The sequence below is a fragment of the Notolabrus celidotus genome, chromosome 22 (assembly GCF_009762535.1).
Source record: "Notolabrus celidotus isolate fNotCel1 chromosome 22, fNotCel1.pri, whole genome shotgun sequence".
Lineage (NCBI taxonomy): Eukaryota > Metazoa > Chordata > Actinopteri > Labriformes > Labridae > Notolabrus > Notolabrus celidotus.
The window spans coordinates 27,477,581-27,500,039 of NC_048293.1; the positions used below are offsets into that span (position 1 = coordinate 27,477,581).

Consider the following 22,459-nt stretch of genomic DNA (forward strand, 5'->3'; position numbering starts at 1 on the left):
AATTTTCCCTTTAATCAAACAGGTTTTTTTGTTCAAACCTTAAATGGATGAAACACAATATTTAAAAAAACGGATAAAAACTAAAAACAATTTAAAAAGAACTACGACATTATTTTGTTCAGGCGCTACGCAGACAGCCGTTACCGAGCATTCTGGGTAATGAAGTTTTTAACACGAATGCTTCAAAATCTATGCACAGATGATTTATTTTCAAGAGTACCCTACTGCAGGCAAGATGGCGCCGCCACAACATCCACACCGGAAGTCCATACCGGATGTCCATACCGGAAGTTACAAAGCTAAAAACGTTGCAATAACACCCACACCGGAAGTCCAAACCGGAAGTTACAAAAATAAAAGCCTTGAAAAACAGGAACGTGAACGCAAAATAAAAGCCTTCAAAAACACGTAGGTTTACGCGTAATTCTATGAACTTTTTTGCACTTACATTTTCATCGTATCAGTATTATTGATTTGTTGATTGACTCCAAAAGTGTATAGGCTGTTGAGAATTCAAGTTACTTAGAAGCCTGCACGAACCACTAAGTTATAGTGTTAACGTCTCAGCCATGCACAGCCTTTTGTTCCGAGTGTGTGTTGAAATACTTAAAGCTGATTATGATGCTGCCGTGATGACATCTGCATATGCCTCTCTTGTTTTGTCTGGGTCATATGTTATTTTATGTTGTGTTAGCCTGACTGTACCTCAGTACAGTTTGCTGTAGTGTTTGTTCCAAATTACCTTGCATGCTGTCTGCCTATGTGATCACATGTATAGATTAATGAATGAATTAAATACAGATCCAGAGTAGATCCACAGTCACGAGAGAAGAGCAGAATGTTATCTATGGTGCAGGGGCGAGTGGAGGAGGAAAATGTAGAGGTGTGTGGTGACTGTTTCTTTTTTAACATAATTTGTAACACGTTACAATGACACAGTGACAGGGGTGTTCATTAACCACAAGAACAAACGGAGGGAATGGTTTCTCCTTCTATTTTGAGACATTAGATGGGCGTAAACACTCTGAGCTTGTCAAACAGTTTTATTCAGATTGAATGCTTGATGCATGTACACCAATGTCTTAACAAGATCACTTTATTTGGCGTCCATGAAAACATTGAAGTTGGAACCTTCAATTAGAATGACTAGAAAAACTGCAAATGTATACATAGCTACTGTTTCTTTCCATCCAACCCCTACTTGAAATGTAGAATTATACTTTATTTTATGTTCTTTTAATGTTATATGTATGATGTCTTAACCCTTTTGTATTGATAATGTTGTACTTGAAAAAGAACAATGCACTTTTGCTATTACAAACTCCAAATCAACATAAAATATTAGGACTAAAATATTTCAACTTGAGGCACCACTGTCAGCCACTGATGATAGATGTACAGTACACAATCCTGGGGAGCCTCTGTTGTTTTTGTGGTGAATATAGATCTCTGTGTACAGCTTGAGTGTATTTTCCCTCTTACTTACAGTCTTTTCCTTCTCATCCCCTCCCCCCACACACACTAACACTCTACATTATTCTGTTCTTCATACACAGCGGGATCTCTCTCACTCACTCTCTCTATCACAATTAGCTTTCTGCTAATTGATTTAGCAGCGACAGACTAATGCAATCAATACGCTACACGAAGAAGAAACTTCCAGTTCGAAGCATCCGGCATTGGGTAGAGAGGGGGTTAAAGAATCACTTCCGGTATGGACTTCCGGTATGGACTTCCGGTGTGGATGTTGTGGCGGCGCCATCTTGCCTGCAGTAGGGTGCCTCTCTTTATTTTCGATATATACATTTATATATTGATTCAAATCTTCTGATTTAAACTAGTTCTTTAATCTTAATACATTTATTTTTAATTTCTACAATGAATTACTCGTGTTTGATAGCTGTTAGTGCTTTAGTATTGTTTCCTTCTATTTTTTACATAATTAATTACGTCTAGCTCATAGGAGTATAGAATATATTTACATAGAAAAAATCAATAAAATAATTTAAATCCTTTTTCCATAATAAAACAAAAACATGACTCAAAGTTTACACCACACCAATTAATATTTAACTGTAAATTGAACATTTCTTAACACTAGAATGAACATGTATTCTTTTTTATTTTGTTTTGCACTTTATATGTTTGTGTATAAGCATTGTAAATGTAGCCCTGCAGTCAGCAGTATTCTCCTACAGTTTTTTTTTAAATCATTATACAGTGTTTTAAATTCTAGAAAAATGATTAAATTAAAAGGCCCTGTGTAGAAGCTTTTGATTACTCTTCTTCTTCTTGTTTTTTCTGCACTATGAAATAAAACAAAAAATCCATGTTTGTGCACACCAGCCTATCAATAAACGTGATTTAAAAAAATCATAATAAATACATAAACTAAAATGAATAAATCTAGTACATATTACTGATTTAAAAAAAACACAAAACCATCAGGTGATACTAAAAGTTATATTTATTTGCTTATTTTCGTTCAAAGTTTACTGTATGTATTTTTTAGTATTATTATAAATATTATATACAACTACTATTTTTACAATTATTTAGATTCTAACAGTATTATTATTGTGTATGTATGTATGTACTTATTTTTAATTTTGTATTATCTTTTATTTATTTGTTTATTTATTTTTACTTTCGGACTCTTTATTTTTTTGCCTCTGAGTCTAATGGTTGTATTGTGTCTAATAAAAACCTTCAAAAAAAAAATACTATCTGAACCTTTTGTAAATTAATGTCATGCAACCTTCGTTCTCTTGTTCTCTTGTAGTCCACGAAAAACTACAATCCCACAATGCATTTCGCGCTCACTCCGCTCTGCACCCCTTTCTGCCTTGACATCAGCTGCTCTGCCTCCAGACTACAGAGCAGAGAGGAGAGCAGAGAGAGCTGAGAGAGAGCTGAGAGCTGAGGCATCCAGCTGGAAGACAGAGAGAGCGCTACGATGCTGCTTCTAGTCATTGTCGCGAGCCTCGCTGTGGTGACGTTACTGGTGCTTTTATTCCCAACACACATCAGGTGAGCTTCTTTAACCCACACCATGCATCAGTGTTTAAATGGAGCAGCACGGTGGGCTGTGACTTGGTTGACAGGACATTACAGTGCTGTGATGCTGATGTTACAGTCAGGTGATGCTCTCTGCTCTCTTACAGTCAGCTTAGAGCAGCAGGGAGGATTCTAAAGCTTAGAGCAGCAGGGAGGATTCTAAAGGGTTTTATTCTCCTTCCTTTCTGTCTCACTCGACGCTGACTGGTTTCCAGCAGCAGAAAAATCAATGGTTGAGAAATGATGGAGCTGTGGGAGTTTTTGTTTCACAGAGATGAAGCAGGAGTCCATCTGAGCTGCTCGGGCCTATCGGGAGGCTGCGCGTGGGAGGAGTTATATCTGTATGCATTACTCCAACTGAGCCATTGGTTACAGGCTGTGGTTACAGGGCGGCCCTGCACGGTGGCGTGGGTCGTACGACTCTATGCTGTGAGCTGTGTGCTGTACATTATCCAAGTTTCTCTGTGAATAATTAACCCAGCTGTCCTTATGTCCAAATAATGAGGACAAGTTTCACTGACTGAAGAAAGAGCTGCTGAGAGAGAGAGTGTGTATTGTGTTTTAATCTGTGTGTATTGTTGTATCCACAGAAGTTATGCAGCAGGAGGAGTGTGCATGTCCTCAGCTCTCCTGGAGGGAAAGACAGTCCTCATCACTGGAGCCAACACAGGGATCGGGAAGGAGACCGCTCTGGATCTGGCAATGCGAGGTGACTCTTTGGATTTATACACCTCAGGAGGCAGGGGCGTCACCGTGGGGGGGAAAGTGGGGCTCACTACCTAGGGCCCAAGTGGGGAGGAGGGGGGGCTTTAATGGAACTGGAATAAAATGTGTTTTATACTCAAGCGGCAACCTCCGGTCTCTAAATATGAAGTCCATGTGGAAGTGTTATAGACTGCAGTTCATCGAGAATCCACTTGAGGCTGGCTGCAGTTTATTACACATACACACCCATTCAAAGAAGACGATCTTTACAGCATTAATAAACATGTTTACAGCCTGGTTCAAAAAACGAATTCAGTCTACGTAGCTAATCTCTCTATCAGCACACACTGTTTTTTTCTAACGTGACGGTTCAGAAGATATTAAGATTAGGAGTTTTTGCCCAAATAAGGACATGACTGACTTGACTTCCAGTCGGGAACACATAGCTATTGGCTAAGAGGCTCAAACTCCCTCTCTTTACCTCACACACTATGCCTGGTTGAGTTCCACATTTCCAATATGGCTGCCGCCGTCGATAGGCTTCATAACAGACGTCACGGATACTACGTCCATTTTTTATTAGGGATGCACCGATCCGATCCTGGTATCAGATATCGGCTAGATCAAACTCAAAAAGCTAGATCGGATCTCGGTGACAAAGGGCCGATATATAGTGCCGATCCATATGTCAGATCTATTCATCTCAGCTCTATGCTTTTCTGTGTTTACATTAACCATGTGCGTCTCCTGCGTCATCAGTGTCTTTATAAAATGTGCAGCTGATAAATATTGTCACAATATCAGATGTGGAGAAGGGAAACAGTCAGGGTAAAGTTAGGTAGAGTAATAATGTATTCAATGATTTTAACCCCAGCCACAGGTACACTGTACTTCTGTGGGAAACACTCTATAGAAACACTCTATAGAAACACTCTATAGAAACACTATAGAAACACTCTATAGAAACACTCTATAGAAACACTCTATAGAAACACTCGACTATAGAAACACTATAGAAACACTCTATGGAAACACTCTGTAGAAACACTCTATAGAAACACTCTATAGAAACACTATAGAAACACTCTATAGAAACACTCTATAGAAACACTCTATAGAAACACTCGACTATAGAAACACTCGACTATAGAAACACTCGACTATAGAAACACTATAGAAACACTCTATAGAAACACTCTATAGAAACACTATAGAAACACTCTATAGAAACACTCTATAGAAACACTCTATAGAAACACTCTATAGAAACACTCGACTATAGAAACACTCGACTATAGAAACACTATAGAAACACTCTATAGAAACACTCTATAGAAACACTATAGAAACACTCTATAGAAACACTCTATAGAAACACTATAGAAACACTCTATAGAAACACTCTATAGGAACACTATAGAAACACTCTATGGAAACACTCTATGGAAACACTCTATAGAAACACTCTATAGAAACACTATAGAAACACTATAGAAACACTCTATAGAAACACTCTATGGAAACACTCTATAGAAACACTCTATGGAAACACTATAGAAACACTATAGAAACACTCTATGGAAACACTATAGAAACACTCTATAGAAACACTATAGAAACACTATAGAAACACTCTATAGAAACACTCTATGGAAACACTCTATGGAAACACTCTATAGAAACACTCTATAGAAACACTATAGAAACACTCTATAGAAACACTATAGAAACACTCTATAGAAACACTCTATGGAAACACTCTATAGAAACCCTCTATAGAAACACTCTATAGAAACACTCTATAGAAACACTCTATAGAAACCCTCTATAGAAACACTCTATAGAAACACTCTATAGAAACCCTCTATAGAAACACTATGGAAACACTATAGAAACACTCTATGGAAACACTATAGAAACACTCTATAGAAACACTCTATAGAAACACTCTATAGAAACCCTCTATAGAAACACTATGGAAACACTCTATGGAAACACTATAGAAACACTCTATGGAAACACTCTATAGAAACACTATAGAAACACTCTGGAAACACTCTATAGAAACACTATAGAAACACTCTATAGAAACACTCGACTATAGAAACACTCTATAGAAACACTATAGAAACACTCTATAGAAACACTCGACTATAGAAACACTCTATAGAAACACTCTATAGAAACACTCTATAGAAACACTCTATAGAAACACTATAGAAACACTCTATAGAAACACTCGACTATAGAAACACTCTATAGAAACACTCTATAGAAACACTCTATAGAAACACTCTATAGAAACACTCCATAGAAACACTCTATAGAAACACTCTATAGAAACACTCTATAGAAACACTCTATAGAAACACTCTATAGAAACACTATAGAAACACTCTATAGAAACACTCGACTATAGAAACACTCTATAGAAACACTATAGAAACACTCTATAGAAACACTCTATAGAAACACTCTATAGAAACACTCCATAGAAACACTCCATAGAAACACTCTATAGAAACACTCTATAGAAACACTCCATAGAAACACTCTATAGAAACACTCTATAGAAACACTCTATAGAAACACTCTATAGAAACACTCTATAGAAACACTCCATAGTGACACTCTATAGAAACACTCCATAGAAACACTCTATAGAAACACTCTATAGGAACACTCTATGGAAACACTCTATAGAAACACTCTATAGGAACACTCTATGGAAACACTCGGCTATAGAAACACTACATTGATATATCTTTTATATTTTTATATTTTATTTATAAAGAATATTTAATTCCTCGTATCCACTGCTGAGGTTTACAGTTGAATTTTAATATCTGTTGGTTATGAAGATTAACTCACCAAACTGCTGGTACACATTTATAATCTCTTGAATAATGATGCTGTCAGTTTAAAAATGTTTACTTTATTTTGGTTTACAAAGTCAGAAAAGCCTGAAGTTACCAAAACATGATTCTACCACATTAAGGAACAGAGATTGTTAAATTAATACCAGGATCAGATCAGCTAGTATCTGTATCAGGACCTAAGAAGTAGGATCGGTGCATCCTTATTATTTATACAGTCTATGTTTCTACTACACTTTTCTTTTCTTTTGTTATAACTACAATAAGATAACTGAAACTGTCTGAATAAATAAACAAACATTCAGAATTCCTCTCTGGAAAAAAAGGAGAGTCTCTTCCTGTCGTCTAGATTGATCGGCTGCGTGAGATGCACGTCTCATGCCTAACGTGGGGAATTGTCGTATTTTCAAATAGCATCAAGTGTGGCTGAATCTGATTGAAAGTAAACTTTAAGTTTTATTTGACTTCATGGGGTTAGATTAAACCAAATAATGCCCCCTTGTTGTTATTCACTTGTCACTTGGCTTCAAATAATCTTGTAGTTTAGATTTGAGTCAGTTAACCAGGATAGTTTTAAGCATGTATTTTTGTTTAATGCAAATAATCCAGTGTTATAGCAGCAATGTTAAATTTTGTAGGGTTGGCTGTGGGGATGGGGTCCAGAATCCCTGTCAGGAGGAACCAAGACTAGAGCACGTGCAGAAACATGTTACTAGTCTTTACTGGATCCATGTTTGCTTTCTGTTTAAGACAGTGAGAAGGATTTTTTAATTGTACTGAAAAGTGTATTAAATCATGAGGATGTGACGTCCGTTTGGGCACTCTACCAAATAAACATGTCACCCTACATTTGAAGAAGATCTGCTGGCCTGCTCTTCTCTGCAGCACAGCAGAACTTAAATTTAATGCTGATGTGTCTGCAGAAAAAACTGAAATCACTACCCAGAGTTTTTACTAAAGCACAGTTTGATTTATTTCCATCCTGAATATCTGCCAAAGATTTTTAACCCGAGTGTGACTACAGGAGTTTAGAGTCCTGGTTCGACCTTAAAGCAGCTTCACTCTGCCGGAGGAGCAGATGTGAGTTAACTTCCACAAACAAATCAGAGTGAGCAACAAGCGGAACAAAACCAGGATCAGTTCTGGCTCCAGGCAACAGAAGCTCTCCCCCCCCTGTCCTGTCTTCAGAGAAGTTATTCAGCTCATCGTTCAGCTTCTGTGTTTCGCATTCCACAGGCGCCCGGGTCATCATCGCGTGTCGAAACACGGAGAAAGGAGAGGAAGCTGCAGCCAGTATACGAGCGGCGTGTCCCCGGGCAGACGTGGAGGTTCGGGAGCTGGACCTGGCGGACACGTGCTCGATACGAGCGTTCGCACAGAAGTTCCTGAAAGGTGAGATCAGAGCTGCTCAGAGCTGCTCGGCTGCAGTGATCATCACTGATCAGGAAACACAGCTCACATGTTTCTGTCTGTCTCTGCTTCAGAGGTCAACCAGCTTCACGTCCTCATTAATAACGCCGGGGTGATGATGTGCCCCTACACCAAAACTGTAGACGGCTTTGAGATGCACATCGGAGTCAATCACTTAGGTAAGACCGAGCCGAGAGAGGAGCTGCAGATATTTAAAAATACGATGTATCTGGGAATGTGAATTCATGCTCTACTTAACAGTTAATCCTTAAATCAACCAAAACCACCAGGAGGATCTGAAAGCCGAACTTCTATATTTGCCGCCTAGTTGATAAAATAACAGACCATGTGTGTTTCTTACCTCCGTCAGGTCACTTCCTGTTGACGTCCCTCCTGATCGGGCTCCTGAAGCGCTGTGCGCCGGCCCGCATCGTCGTAGTCTCCTCTCTGGCGCACAACTTCGGCTGGATCCGATTCCATGACCTCCACAGCCAGGGGAGCTACAACAGCGGATTAGCGTACTGCCAGAGCAAACTAGCTAACGTGCTCTTTGCCAGAGAGTTGGCGCGCAGACTCAAAGGTACACGAAGAAACTAAGATGTTGATGTGTGGAGCCTGCAGTCTTTCTAATGGCCAGCAGGGGGCGACTCCACTGGTTACAGGAGGAATGTGCTAATACTAACGTTTGTTTAGAAGTCTATGTGCAAAAGAGGCTTTTCTTAGTTTGTTTATTAACCTTGTAAACATTTTCCTGATGAGTTCAAGTCTTGATCGCTTCGTTTAAGTCTTCAGTGATTCATTGAAACAATCATTTCTTCATTATGGTTCCATTTAATAGTGATGATGCTGGGAAGTCACCACTACAGTGATGTTATGATATCTGGCTCCTCTGAGGAGTCAGCTTCTTTTGTTTTTTCTGTGATTTTTTCCTAGCCAACATTTGCTTCCCAGTATAATATAAGTTAACAGTTGAAATGGTCGCACCAGGCTAACGGCCATTGTAGTGACTATCCTGACCTGGTTTTAGTCACTGTCTGGGTGCAGGAGTGAGGTGTTTTTGACGCTCTTCTGAAAGAATCCAATGTCCAATGCGAGGTTATTGTTGCGTTATTTCTTCCCCTTTATTGTTCCAAAAGATAAACAGGTAAAGACAACTTACTTTGAAGGTGATATGCGTGATGAGAATAACAGTGCGGGCTAAGAGGAGCAGTAAAAACCGTGTGCTCTTCCCGTTCCCAAGATCACTACTTCACCTGTGCCCCTTTTGTAGCATTTACCTGCCCGTTTACCTGAAGTGCCCCTTGTGGTGATTGTGCGAGTAACAAAACAAAAAACAAAAACAACATATGTAAAAATGTCTCATACAGCCGTGATGCAAATCTCACTGCTTCAAAATAGTAGCTCAAAAAACGCAAGGTGGGTCGAGGAGGATATATCTGTTTTGTAGTTATAAATGTTGTTTTCCACTTTTTCCAAAAACTAAATTTATTAGATTAAAAGTTAAAAATACAAATGAGGGATTGGGCGCTGGTGGCCTAGCGGTCTAAGCGCCTCACGTACAGAGGCTACAGTCCTGGTCACATGGGGTCGCCGGTTTGATTCCTGGCCGGTGGACCATTTCCTGCACGTCTTCCCCCGCTCTCTACTCCCCACATTTCCTGTCTCTCTTCAACCTATAAAATAAAGGCACTTATTATAAAGCTACAAGTCCTACATGGAAAGGGCTTTTTTTGTGCTCAAGGACAACTCCAAATGTTCTTTCCTTTCAAACATATTGCCAAAAAATATAACTTAAAAAAAAATAGAAATGAGGCGAGGATGGTTCTTGAAAATATGGAGGAGTATCTTAAATCAGGGATGAGAATAAATAATGAGAGAGGGAAGAGTTTTTGGTGGAAGGTGAAATTGATAATAAATCCCAAATTTAGAGAATAAGGGGCGCTGTTGGCCTAGTGGTCTAAGTGCGTACCCCATACACAGAGGCCATAACCCTTGTTGCAGAAGTCGCAGGTTAGATTCCAGCCTTGATCATTTCCTGCATGTCTTCCCCAAGTCTCTACTCCCCATGTTTCCAGTCCGTCTTCAGCTGTCCTATCCATTAAAGTGCAAAAATGCCAAGGAATCTAACTTAAATTTTTTTTTTTAGAGAATATAGTCAAAGTGAAATTTCATGAAGAAAATTTAAATTTAGAGAATAAAGTCAAAGTTAAATTTCATGAACAAAAAATGGAAATGTCAAGAATAAAGTTGACAGGGGCGCTGGTGGCCTAGCGGTCTAAGCGCCCCACATATAGAGGCTACAGTCCTCGTCGCAGGGGTCGCCGGTTCGATTCCCGGCCGGTCGACCATCTCCTGCATGTCTTCCCCCACTCTCTACTCCCCACATTTCCTGTCTCTCTCCACCTGTCCTATAAAATAAAGGCAAAAAGGCCAAAAATATAACTTTAAAAAAAAGAATAAAGTTGACAGTTGCTCTTCCTCTCCTTGTGGATAAAAAGCCACTATATGATCAGAACACATGGTGAGCCTGTGGTCTGTGGGAGCATTAAAACACTGTTAGCAGTTTTCACTGAAGTCAAAGAGGAGAGTTTTTGTACCTGTGGTGATGTCTGTCTGTCGTCTTCACAGATACTAACGTGACGGTGAACTCGGTCCACCCGGGGACAGTAAACTCAGACCTCACCAGACACTCGACCCTCATGACGATATTCTTCACCGTCTTCTCCATGTTCCTGAAAACGCCTCGAGAAGGAGCGCAGACCAGCGTGTACTGCGCCGTGGCCGAGGAGCTGCACTCCGTCTCTGGGAAACACTTCAGGTAGGAGACAGCACCGACCTGGAGGTTCAGAGACCGGAGCTGATGTGTCTCGTTGAAGCTGTTTGGTGACCTGATCTGAACCCCTTCATTAAAGAGTAATGTCTCAGTCTTCAGAGTTCTGAAGAAAAACCACACATCCCACAAGCTGTAGCGTTACCATGGAAATGTTGCACGCTCCAAAAGTTTGCAGAAAGCCCGAAGGAGCCGAGTTTGTCTGCTCGGATCTACATCAGAGGCTCAGACACGGTTTTACCATTAGACAGTTTGTAGTGTTTTAATATTACTCCGTCATGTAGGGCTGCTGCTGAAAACAGGAGGATACAGGAACAAGAGATCCACTGAGAGGGAGAGCAAGAGTTACACACAGGGTCACTTTATCAAAGTATCACATCCTATCGTAAATACAGGACAGGCTAAACATTTTCTACGATATGATACGCTTCATTACGTTAAGTAACAATATATTACAATTCATTATCCCCTTTTTGAAAATTTGTCTTGGCCAAGGTGACATACATTATATATGTCACCTTGTTAACCACACATTTTTAAAAAGGGATAATGAGTATTGCTTGGAATTTTGACTCAACATAATGAAACGTGAAGTAATGTAACAAAATGACGAAACCTAACATGACATAACGTAATGTGGTGTAACGGGACGTAAGTTGACATCACTTAATTTAATGTGACTTAACATGAAGTTGCATGACATAATGTAACGTCACATCATGGTACGTAACGTGATGTAACTTGGCGAACTTAACGTAAAGTAACAGCGTAACATGACGTAACATAACACGATGCAACATAACATGACGTAACTCAACTGTACCTAATGTGACTTGACGTAATGTAACTTAAAGTAACGTAACTTAAAGTATCGTAACTTAAAGTAACATAAATTAAAGTAATGTAACGTCAGGTAAAATAATGTGACGAGACGTAATGTGACGTAACGTAATCAGGTGTAACATGGCGTAAGTTGATGTTAAGTAACAGAGCGTAACATGATGAAACATAACATGACGAAACATAACATGACAAAACATAACACGACCCAACGGAACTTGACGTAACTTAACTTTATCTAACGTGACTTGACGTAATGTAACTTAACAGAACTTAAAGTAACGTAACTTAACGTAACTTAATGTAACGTAACTTAATGTAATGTAACTTAATGTAACGTAACTTTATGTAACTTAGCGTAACTTGAAGTTACGTAACTTGACGTAACGTAATCAGGTGTAACATGACGTAAGTTGACGTTAAGTAACAGAGCTTAACATGACGAAACATAAAATGACCCAACATAACACAACGTAACTTAACTTTACCTAACGTGGCTTGACGTAATTTAACTCTGTGTAACTTAACGTAATGTAACTTAACAGAACTTAAAGTAACGTAACTTAATGTAACTTAATGTAATGTAACTTAATGTAATGTAACCTAACGTAATGTAAATTAACGTAACTTAGCTTAACTTAAAGTAACATGACTTAGAATAACGTAACTTTACGCAACATAAAGTAACGTAAAGTCAGGTAACGTAATGTAACGAGACGTAATGTAACGAGACGTATTGTAATGTCACGATTCATATCATATCGTAAATATGTTACTTGTCCAAGATAAATTTCCCAAAGAGGATAATTAAGTGAACTGTTTCATATTGTATCGTAAATATGCCATCTTTTTATTAGGGGGTTATGAAGTGTATTACATTTTACTGTATTTTATATTACTACGTAATGTCCGAGACATATTTCCCTAAGGGGATAATGAATTGTATCGTCAGGTGTCATAAATGTACCTGAGCTATGAGTCCAAGTTTTAAAGCCCCCCCTGTAGGAACCCTTATTGTAGGATCAGTGTGAGTCCAGGAGCTCAAACACGTGAAAGTGTCCCCTCACCATTAAAGTGTCGACAGATAAAATGAATGATGGCAGTGATATTCTCATCACGCACAAGGTCAAATTACAAAGGGAACACAGCACCCAGAGTAATGACTCACCCACACCATCATTATGTAATAATCATTCCCCCTTCTTTCATTACAGCGACTGCGCCCCCGCCTTCGTGGCCCCACAGGGACGGAGCGAGGAGACATCAAGGAAACTGTGGGACGCGAGCTGCGAGCTGCTGGGTATCGAGTGGGACTGATTCAACCTTTAACCTCCGACTATCTCAGATCTCAAAGGAGCCCTTACTCTCTCTTATCATTCATTTCACTATGGTTTCTGTATTTGAACGTTTCTTACCTAAATAAGCAGTCAGGTAACTCTGTAGGAGGTACTATAATGTGAAGTTGCTTTTTTGTGTAATAATGCAGTAATTACATGATAACAACTGGAGTATTTTGGACGCTTGGAACCAAAACTGCTCAGAAGTATCACGATGTAAACACAAATAACTTTTTGACTCTATATTTTTGTGACACAATGTGAAAACAGTGTAGGCAAAAAAGCAACTTGCTGTGTCGTGATGCTGTAGGATACTGTGAAGGGTCGAGTCAGGGTAAATGACCAGCATCTTATCAGATAGTGTTTTTATTTCTCCAGAGTATGAATACAGCTCAACTGCTTGACTTTTGTGCCAGCGTTTCTAAACAAGTGCAGGGGTTCTTACAGTGTTTCCAGGTTGTTAACCGAATTAGTAAACCTTGAAGATAAGTGTCTGTCTGAGCCATAATTAGAGCTTCAATTGCATACATGTATTTTGTGATAATTACTATAGTCCGTTTAGATGAAAAGATTTTCTATTTGAACCATATCAGAGTTAGGGTCACGTCACAAAGGGTTCTTTTTCCATCTGCCAAATCCTGCAGGAAGAACAGTTCTCCACTTTAAAGGATCCCCCCCTCCTCATGTTCCCCTCGCAGCATTTACATGAAGGTTGCCAAGAGTTTACAATCTGTGTTTTATACAAGTGCAACATGCCTTTTACTACACTTACATTCATGTTAAGAGTTGAATGTTTACATATGATGTAAATAAACTGAAATATTACTATAAAGAGGCTCGCTTCATCTTTTAGAGGTTAGAGAGGTGAACAGAAAATCAAAGATGTTGGACTTCTAAAGCAAAAAAATGTGACAAGATCAACTCATCCAAAAGAACAAATAGGTGAAATATGGTTTTGTGGGGGCGTTGGTGGCCTAGCGGTCTAAGCGCCCCACATACAGAGGCTACAGTCCTCGTCGCAGGGGTCGTCTGTTTGATTCCCGGCCGGTCGACCATTTGCTGCATGTCTTCCCCCACTCTCCCCACATTTCCTGTCTCTCTTCAGCTGTCCTATCAAGTAAAGGCAATAGGGCCAAAAATCTAACTTAAAAAAAAAAATATATATATATGATTTTGGTAATACTGTGAAAATTAAAGTTGGACGTTAAATTTCTTGCTTGAAGTCAAGTTGGAGAATTGAAGCTGAGGCTATCAGCGAGGCGAGTGTATCTGCATCCTCGGGGTCCGATGTTTTCAAACTGAATAAGGTCTTAAAGCTCCTGCGAGGAGTTCTTATCTGGTTATGAAACTGTCTGAAATTCAAATTGATGCCGCTGTGACCTACAAAAGCAAACAAGTCAAGTCATCCATGCCCTTATTGTTGCAAATCTCAGAAGTTCCTCCACCTATTCCTCTGTAAACTCCAGCTCATTAAGTTGTTTACGTGTGTCCCATAGACTGTATAAATAATAGACGTAGTATCCATGACGTCACCCGTCTGTTTCTGAGCGCAGTTTTGAAGCTAATCGGCGGCGGCAGCCATATTGGAAATGTTGAAAGAGTGAGAGGTAAAGAGGCGGAGTTTGAGCCTCCTAGCCAAAAGCTATGTGTTCCCGTCCGGGAGTCAAGTCAGTCATGTCCTTATTTGGGCAAAAACTCGTAATCTTAATATCTTCTAAACTGTCGCGTTAGAAAAAATTTCACCCCACGCACAGTGTGTGCCGATAGAGAGATTAGCTATTCAGACCAAAGACGTTTTTTGAACCAGGCTGTAAACATGTGTATGTGGTTTCCTGTGTTTCTGCAGCCAGCCTCTAGTGGACGCTCGATGAACTGCAGTTTATAACACTTCTGCATGGGCTTCATATTTTGAGACCGGAGGTTGTCCACAGTAAACGGCATGTCATCTGCGCCGTCAGAATCACTCATTATTAAGTTAAGTTGTATTTTTGTCACTTTGAAGCCGCAGACCCAAACAGCTGATCAGCGCTCTGCAGATGGAAGAGCACGTCTGCGTTGCGTCCACAAATAGTGCAAAAACAAACTTTCTGATGGCAAAGTGAAGCGCTGAAAAAATCACATGTAGAGCGCACACCTAAACAGAGAAGAGTGCTCAAGTCTAAGTCTTTCAAAATTAGCTAAATTACATGACAGGACTGTCCCCATCTGCTTAACACTGTAGCCTAGCTTGCGTGCAGTTTCCCCCTGAAGTTTCTCATTAAAGGGGACGAGCTGAGCGGCATCCATTGTTGCAAGTACATTTACTAGTGACATAAAACTCATACAACCCCACTTCAAAAAAACTGAAGTGTCCCTTTAATAATTTTGCTTTGTTAGGCTTATTCCTGGAAACAAGTACCTGGATTTGACGAAAGCCTTTCTTTTTAAGAGAGAGAAGAACAGAGCTCAATATATTTTGTACATTGAATGTTTTTTTTATTATTCCATTGTTTTTTACATGAGATGAAGAAATCAGACACATTTGAAATCATTAGTCTGCATAAACAAAGTGGTAAGTGTGATCATATTTTACATTTTTTAGAAGTTTCTTCTTTGAACTCACAAGTATAAAGTGCGGCAGTGACGAGACAACAGTCCACGTGAAGGAGGATCAGAGTGCAAAGACGTCGTTTTACGTGCATCTCAAGAGTCTTCTTTCCAGCTTCAACACTTCAGTCGCAGGAAGCTTCGTCAGTATCGGTCTTCACCCCGAGAGCAGCAGAGGGAAGCAGAGTGATAACACGGGATCTCCTCTAATGAGTGTGTTACAGAGTCGCTCTGATAATAACACGTCACAGTGTTCTGAAATACACACTGAAGTATTCTGGAGAAGGCAGCTTCAGCGACTTCAGTGATTGTCGTGTGAGTGAAGTGAAACATGGTTTCTGGTAACAAGTGGTGGAAAAATTGGCAAAACAAGCGTACAGGAAGGAAAAGGTCAATCCCTTTTTGAAGATGATGTGAGTTCATTATTACAGATTCCTTCTCACACATGAGGGGTATGATTCCCATGAAACAAAGCATGATTTAAAGGGTTATTCTGCTCATTTTTAACCTCAACTTTATGCTTCTTTTCACATATTTTGAGACGTAAGAAGTTTTTGAATCGCAAGTCATCTTTCAGGGCGAATGTGCTACATCAAAGCATGTCCATTAAAAGTGTTTGTTTTTGTCGCTGACAGGACAAAGAGTTTCTGTTCTGCTGCTTTGACAGATTTATTTTTGTTGCATTGTGTGATTCTGTTTCAAACACCAAAGGAGCACAATAACAAAAACTAACAATCAAGATTAGATCAGCCACTCCCACCTGATGCATCTTTTCAAGACTGGATATTCAAATGGCGTCTGGTGGCTTCCCAAAAGATGATGTAACAGCTGTTTCTGGATTCAAAGAGAACATCTTACTCTTCAACAAAAAGCTACCTCTCTTTAGGAATCGTCTCTGTAAGGATGTCAGAAACAGACGATAACAAAAACTAACTAACTGATCAAGTCAAGGTTAGATCAGCAACTCCCACCTGCTGCTTCTTCAAATGACTTAATTTTAAATTGATTCTTGCGTCCGTCAAAAAGACGATGCAGCAGCTGTGTCTGGATTCAGAGAGAATCTTACTCTAACTCAAGAAGCTTCCTATCTTTGGGAATCGTCTCTGTAAGGATGTCTTAAACAGACAGCAACAAAAAAAAAACTAACTGATCAAGTCAAAGTTAGATCAGCAGCTCCCACCTGCTGCTTCTTCAAATGACTTGATTTTTAAATGGAGTTTTGCGTCCTTCAAAAAGACGATGCAGCAGCTGTTTCTGGTTTCAAAGAAAGCATCTTACTCTAACTCAAGAAGCTTCCTCTCTTTGGGAATCGTCTCTGTAAGGATGTCTTAAACAGACAGCAACAAAAAAAAAACTAACTGATCAAGTCAAAGTTAGATCAGCAACTCCCACCCTCTGCTTCTTCAAATTACTTGATTTTAAATGGATTCTTGCGTCCGTCAAAAATACGACGCAGCAGCTGTTTCTGGTTTCAAAGAAAGCATCTTACTCTAACTCAAAAAGCTTCCTCTCTTTAGGAATCATCTCTGTAAGGATGTCATGTCAAAAACAAACATTTTTCAATGCACATGCATGTTCACCTTCAAGGTTAGGGCTGCAGCGGTTAAAGCTGGTTCTGCATTGACAGGTTGAAGAGGCTAAATCTTGTGGATTAAGGGCCTGTGTCCATTGAAGCCATTTCTTCGCTCAGTATGAAGTGTATAAAGCCCCAAAAACCCTCTCTGCATCAGCTGTTTTTTGCGGCTGCAGTTCAAAGTTCAAATTCTGGGATACAACTGCACTCCTCAACGTCACTTCTCCATCCTCAGCCAATCAAAATCAAGAAGGGGCGGGACTTCTGATATCAGCTTTCTTGACAACAATGGCAGCAATCCATGCAGAGGAGAAACTAACCACGCTTGTTTTAGCAGGTATAGTTCCCTGGTCTGGAGATGATGCTAAAGCTACGACGCTTCTATCAAGATGTTTGTACGTTTGTTTGTAAATGTCATCGAATGGAAACAAATATGAAGCATACAGAGCTTATTGAACACTACTAATGGGAAGCAGAAGCAACTTTCATAACCAAGAAACAGCACATGAAAAACAGCGTTAATGGACACAGGCCCTAAGTTCTATTTTTAGACGTACAGAATAACCCTTTAAATCAGCGACACTGTTTAATGATCTAACTTGAGATTACAACGAGCCATTCAGAGATTAAACTACTGTCAAGAGTTCAAACCTGATCTACAACATGATCTGAAGAAGGGTCCCTTTCTGTATCCGACCTAAAATGTCTTCAGGGCGACTTCAACGCCCTTAAATATTTCAAATCTGGAGAGCCGGAGACAGAGCGTGCAGCTTCGTCAGGATCACAGAAACATGATTGTGTTTCGTACCGCTGTCAGTGAACGCTACACCACGTCCGGAGAAAATAAAGGCATTAAAATGAAAACAAGAGAAAGCCACGTGTGTCAGAGGAGAGTCAGTCAGTTGAAGATATTTTTCCCTTTTGGCTGAGGTAGGAGATAAGTCTTAGTGAGACACTGAGAGACAGATACAGCTGACTGTGTTTGCCTCGTAGTCAGGGATTCTGTTGTGTAATAGGTGTTGGTGTTGTTGTTGTTGTGGCTCCGTTCAGTAACACTGTTCCCTCTCACACACCGTACAGCAGAGAGATAACAGAGGAGAGGAAATAAAGCACAGCGGTGATTCATCGGTTTCACAGAGAGAGAGAGAGGAAGGCCGAAACAAACACAGACACAAAGAGAAAGTCATCGTCAGAGTTTCTGGATGTTTCCACTCAAACACAAACTTTCTGCCTCGTCTCAGAATAACGTGACAGCTGAACCTGAAACAGACTCGCTGTGTTAAATCAGAACCTGGACCCTGTCATCGTGGCTCGTCTGTTTTTAAGTGCAGTGTTCGTCTCATCCCTTGTTCTGCTGACTGAGCGTACCTTCACCTGGCGTTGGATCGGCCCGGTCGCTGCTGAGACGTCTTGCTGTGGTGTTCAGACAGCCACTGGTGACAGATATTCTGCATCACAGAGTCCTTTGCTCCCTCTGCAGCCTGGAGGACTTCCTGGACCAGCGGGCCCGCTCGGCTCGACTCCAGCTTCACCGCCAGCAGGTACGCAGGTCGCAGCTTACTGCACAGCAGGTACGCCTTGATCTGCAGACGTGATGAGAGTCAGAGCATCAATTAAACTGATTTTCATTTAGGCTATTATTTTGAGATTCCTCTGAGTCTGTGAGGACAAAGACTCCTCTCATAAAGACTCCTCTCATAAAGACTCCTCTCATAAAGACTCCTCTCATAAAGACTCCTCTCATAAAGACTCCTCTCATAAAGACTCCTTTCATAAAGACTCCTCTCATAAAGACTCCTTTCATAAAGACTCCTCTCATAAAGACTCCTTTCATAAAGACTCCTTTCATAAAGACTCCTCTCATAAAGACTCCTTTCATAAAGACTCCTCTCATAAAGACTCCTCTCATAAAGACTCCTTTCATAAAGACTCCTCTCATAAAGACTCCTTTCATAAAGACTCCTCTCATAAAGACTCCTCTCATAAAGACTCCTTTCATAAAGACTCCTCTCATAAAGACTCCTTTCATAAAGACTCCTTTCATAAAGACTCCTCTCATAAAGACTCCTCTCATAAAGACTCCTCTCATAAAGACTCCTTTCATAAAGACTCCTCTCATAAAGACTCCTCTCATAAAGACTCCTTTCATAAAGACTCCTCTCATAAAGACTCCTCTCATAAAGACTCCTTTCATAAAGACTCCTCTCATAAAGACTCCTTTCATAAAGACTCCTTTCATAAAGACTCCTCTCATAAAGACTCCTTTCATAAAGACTCCTCTCATAAAGACTCCTCTCATAAAGACTCCTTTCATAAAGACTCCTTTCATAAAGACTCCTCTCATAAAGACTCCTTTCATAAAGACTCCTCTCATAAAGACTCCTTTCATAAAGACTCCTCTCATAAAGACTCCTCTCATAAAGACTCCTCTCATAAAGACTCCTCTCATAAAGACTCCTCTCATAAAGACTCCTTTCATAAAGACTCCTCTCATAAAGACTCCTCTCATAAAGACTCCTCTCATAAAGACTCCTCTCATAAAGACTCCTCTCATAAATCCCAGAAAGAAACTCGAGACCAGAGCAGATAAATTAATGAACGGTCCCAAATCAAAGCAGCGATGCTCCATCATCTGATGAACATTTATCACACACTGGAGACACACGGAGGACAAAACTTATGAAGCATGACTGAGTTCATTTAGATCTGATTAAAGATCCATGTGTCTTAGAAACAGCTGCAGGCTAAAAGAGGCGGCACATCCTGTGTTTGTCCTCCTCAAAGAAAACCTTCATTTCAGCTTCTGTCAGAGGACGGAGGTTTATTGTCGTCGTGTTTGCTGTTATTGTGACGCTCAAAATAAAACGAGAGCTTACAACAATAAACAGGAACATCCGTCCCCACACATCCATGTGAGGACAGAGGACATGTAGAGAAAAGCTTCTTTGTTCTGAGAGATATTTGAATATTAAAGAAGGGGAGATAATAAAACATCATAGACGTTTTCTTCAGGTTATAAATTCCTCTACTCTATCCTTATACAATCCTTTGAATACACAAATAATCAATAAATGAAAGGAAGAATATCTGTATATAAAAACGTTGGTAGGAAAGAGAAACAGAAGGACAGAGTAGAGGCAGACTTCAGGTTGTTTATCTATTAAAGGAGTATGGTTCGCTGCAGAGAGCTCAGAATGAAATGCTGTAAAGCCAGTTGGACCGTACCTTGGTCTCTGTGCTCTTCGTCTCCAGGATGAGACTCTCCAGCTCCTTCGCCTGAATCAGAGAAAACATAGAAAACATGACAACATGGAGGCACAGCAATAAAGATTATACTATTCTATTAACTGTATTACATTCCATTCCAATCTATTCCTTTCCTTTCCTTCCTTTCCTTTCCTTTTCCTTCCTTTCCTTTCCTTTCCTTTCCTTTCCTTTCCTTCCTTTCCTTTCCTTTCCTTTCCTTTCCTTCCTTTCCTTCCTTTCCTTTCCTTTCCTTCCTTTCCTTCCTTTCCTTTTCTTTCCCTACATTCCACTCTTTTCCTTTCCTTCCCTTCCTTTCATTCCTTTCCTTCCCTTCCATTCCGTTCCCTTCCCTTCCTTTCCTTTCCTTTCCTTTCCTTTCCTTCCCTTCCCTTCCTTTCCTTTTACTTACCCTTCCCTTCCTTTCCTTCTACTTACCCTTCCATTCCTTTCCTTCCTTTCCTTTTCTTTCCCTACATTCCACTCTTTTCCTTTCCTTTCCTTTCCTTTCCCTTTCATTCCTTTCCCTTCCCTTCCCTTCCTTTCCTTTTACTTACCCTTCCATTCCTTTCCTTCCTTTCCTTCCTTTCCTTTTCTTTCCCTACATTCCACTCTTTTCCTTTCCTTCCCTTCCATTCCTTTCATTCCCTTCCTTTCCTTTCCTTTCCCTTACATTCCTTTCATTCCCTTCCTTTCCTTTCCTTTCCCTTACATTCCTTTCCTTCCTTTCCTTCCTATCCTTTTCTTTCCCTACCATTCCACTCTATTCCTTTCCTTCCCTTCACCTCCTTTCCTTCCCTTCCCTTCCCTTCCATTCCATTCCTTTTTCTTCCATTCGGTTCCTTTCCATTGCATTCATTCCTTTCCTTCTTTCCCTTCCTTTTCTTTTCTTTCCCTTCCGTTCCTTTCCTTCCTTTCCTTCTTTTCCTTTCCTTTCCTTCAGTGTCCCTTTCTTAAAGTCTACCCGGCTCATCTTGATTCTAACATCTCTAAAGAGTTTTCCTTCACTCACGTCAGCGGGTCCTTTATCCGCCACAGTGACACAGCTGAGGACGAGGGCGTCACAGTCGTTTTTGGTCGCCGTGCCCGACTCTCCGACACATTTGAGCAGCTGCCGCACGGCGCCGTACTGCTTCTGTCGGACGAGCCTCTGACCGGCTCGCACGTACACCGCCTGGGCCTCCAGCTGGAAGTCCTGAGGCAGAAAGAGAAAGAGAGGAGGGATGAACGCTGATGAGTTAACGTGTGTGGAATTGTGATTTTGTGCAGAACAAACCAAATTCATTTCACTTTGTTGGACTGTGGAGCTTTATTTACCAGGGTTTGTTTTGTATCATTGTTTCATTTAAACACAGACAGACAGAGATGTAACATGTTTGAAGATCACCTCGTTTACATCGTACCTGTATGACTCTGTACGCGATGCCAAAACCTTCCTCTATGTTTTTTCCTCCCAGCATCACCTGCAACACACAGCAGCAATCAAACACACCCTTCATTTAACAAGTTAACCTTTAAGTTAATGTGACATGACAGATCAGATAACCTCCCCTTTACCTTGCAGGCCACCTCCACTTTCACCGGGCTTCCTCCAAACAGCGTCGGTGGTGAGCTGGCTCCAGGGGACTTTGAGGACGGCGTGCTGTTCTGTGGCGCCTTGGAGGAGCCGGCCGTCTCACAGCGGTGGAGGAAGCGAGTCACTTCCAGCTGGAGCTCGATTGTGTTCATGTGCCTGGTGAGATTAAACTTTCTTAAAAACAAGAACAGGGAACACAACAAAGCTCAAAGATTGAGCCTGAAGTTACCTGGACACATCGCTGGACGACATCATCTTCCTGAAGGAGTTGACCTGTGACCTCCTCCTCCCGGCGCCTCGACCCTGCTGCTCCTGCAGGTACGTCCTCAGGTGCTCTTTGGCTCGGACCAACCAGCGCTGCACAAGTTTGAAAGAAGGGTCAGCTTCCTCGTATGATCAGAGACGTTTTTAAAAAGATGTTGACTT

General features: G+C 40.5%; 2 protein-coding genes across 2 annotated transcripts in view; one reads left to right on the top strand and one right to left on the bottom strand.

The window, feature by feature from the left end:
* Window positions 1-2,782: 2,782 nt before the first annotated feature.
* Window positions 2,783-13,887, top strand: rdh12 (retinol dehydrogenase 12). Its single transcript, XM_034674313.1, has 7 exons — window positions 2,783-3,030; window positions 3,648-3,766; window positions 7,875-8,030; window positions 8,123-8,227; window positions 8,419-8,628; window positions 10,677-10,866; window positions 12,933-13,887. The coding sequence occupies exons 1-7, from the start codon at window positions 2,957-2,959 to the stop codon at window positions 13,033-13,035; spliced, it is 957 nt and encodes a 318-aa protein (XP_034530204.1). The 5' UTR covers window positions 2,783-2,956; the 3' UTR covers window positions 13,036-13,887.
* A 1,627-nt stretch (window positions 13,888-15,514) lies between these two features.
* Window positions 15,515-22,459, bottom strand: part of zfyve26 (zinc finger, FYVE domain containing 26) — a 32,248-nt gene continuing 25,303 nt past the window's right edge. The window contains exons 38-43 of the mRNA XM_034674814.1: window positions 22,263-22,390; window positions 22,015-22,189; window positions 21,861-21,920; window positions 21,470-21,652; window positions 20,440-20,490; window positions 15,515-18,797 (exon numbers count right to left, since the gene is read on the bottom strand). Of these exons, the coding sequence (XP_034530705.1) occupies window positions 18,585-18,797; window positions 20,440-20,490; window positions 21,470-21,652; window positions 21,861-21,920; window positions 22,015-22,189; window positions 22,263-22,390 (810 nt within the window). The 3' untranslated portion in view covers window positions 15,515-18,584. The remainder of the gene's footprint in view (window positions 18,798-20,439; window positions 20,491-21,469; window positions 21,653-21,860; window positions 21,921-22,014; window positions 22,190-22,262; window positions 22,391-22,459) is intronic.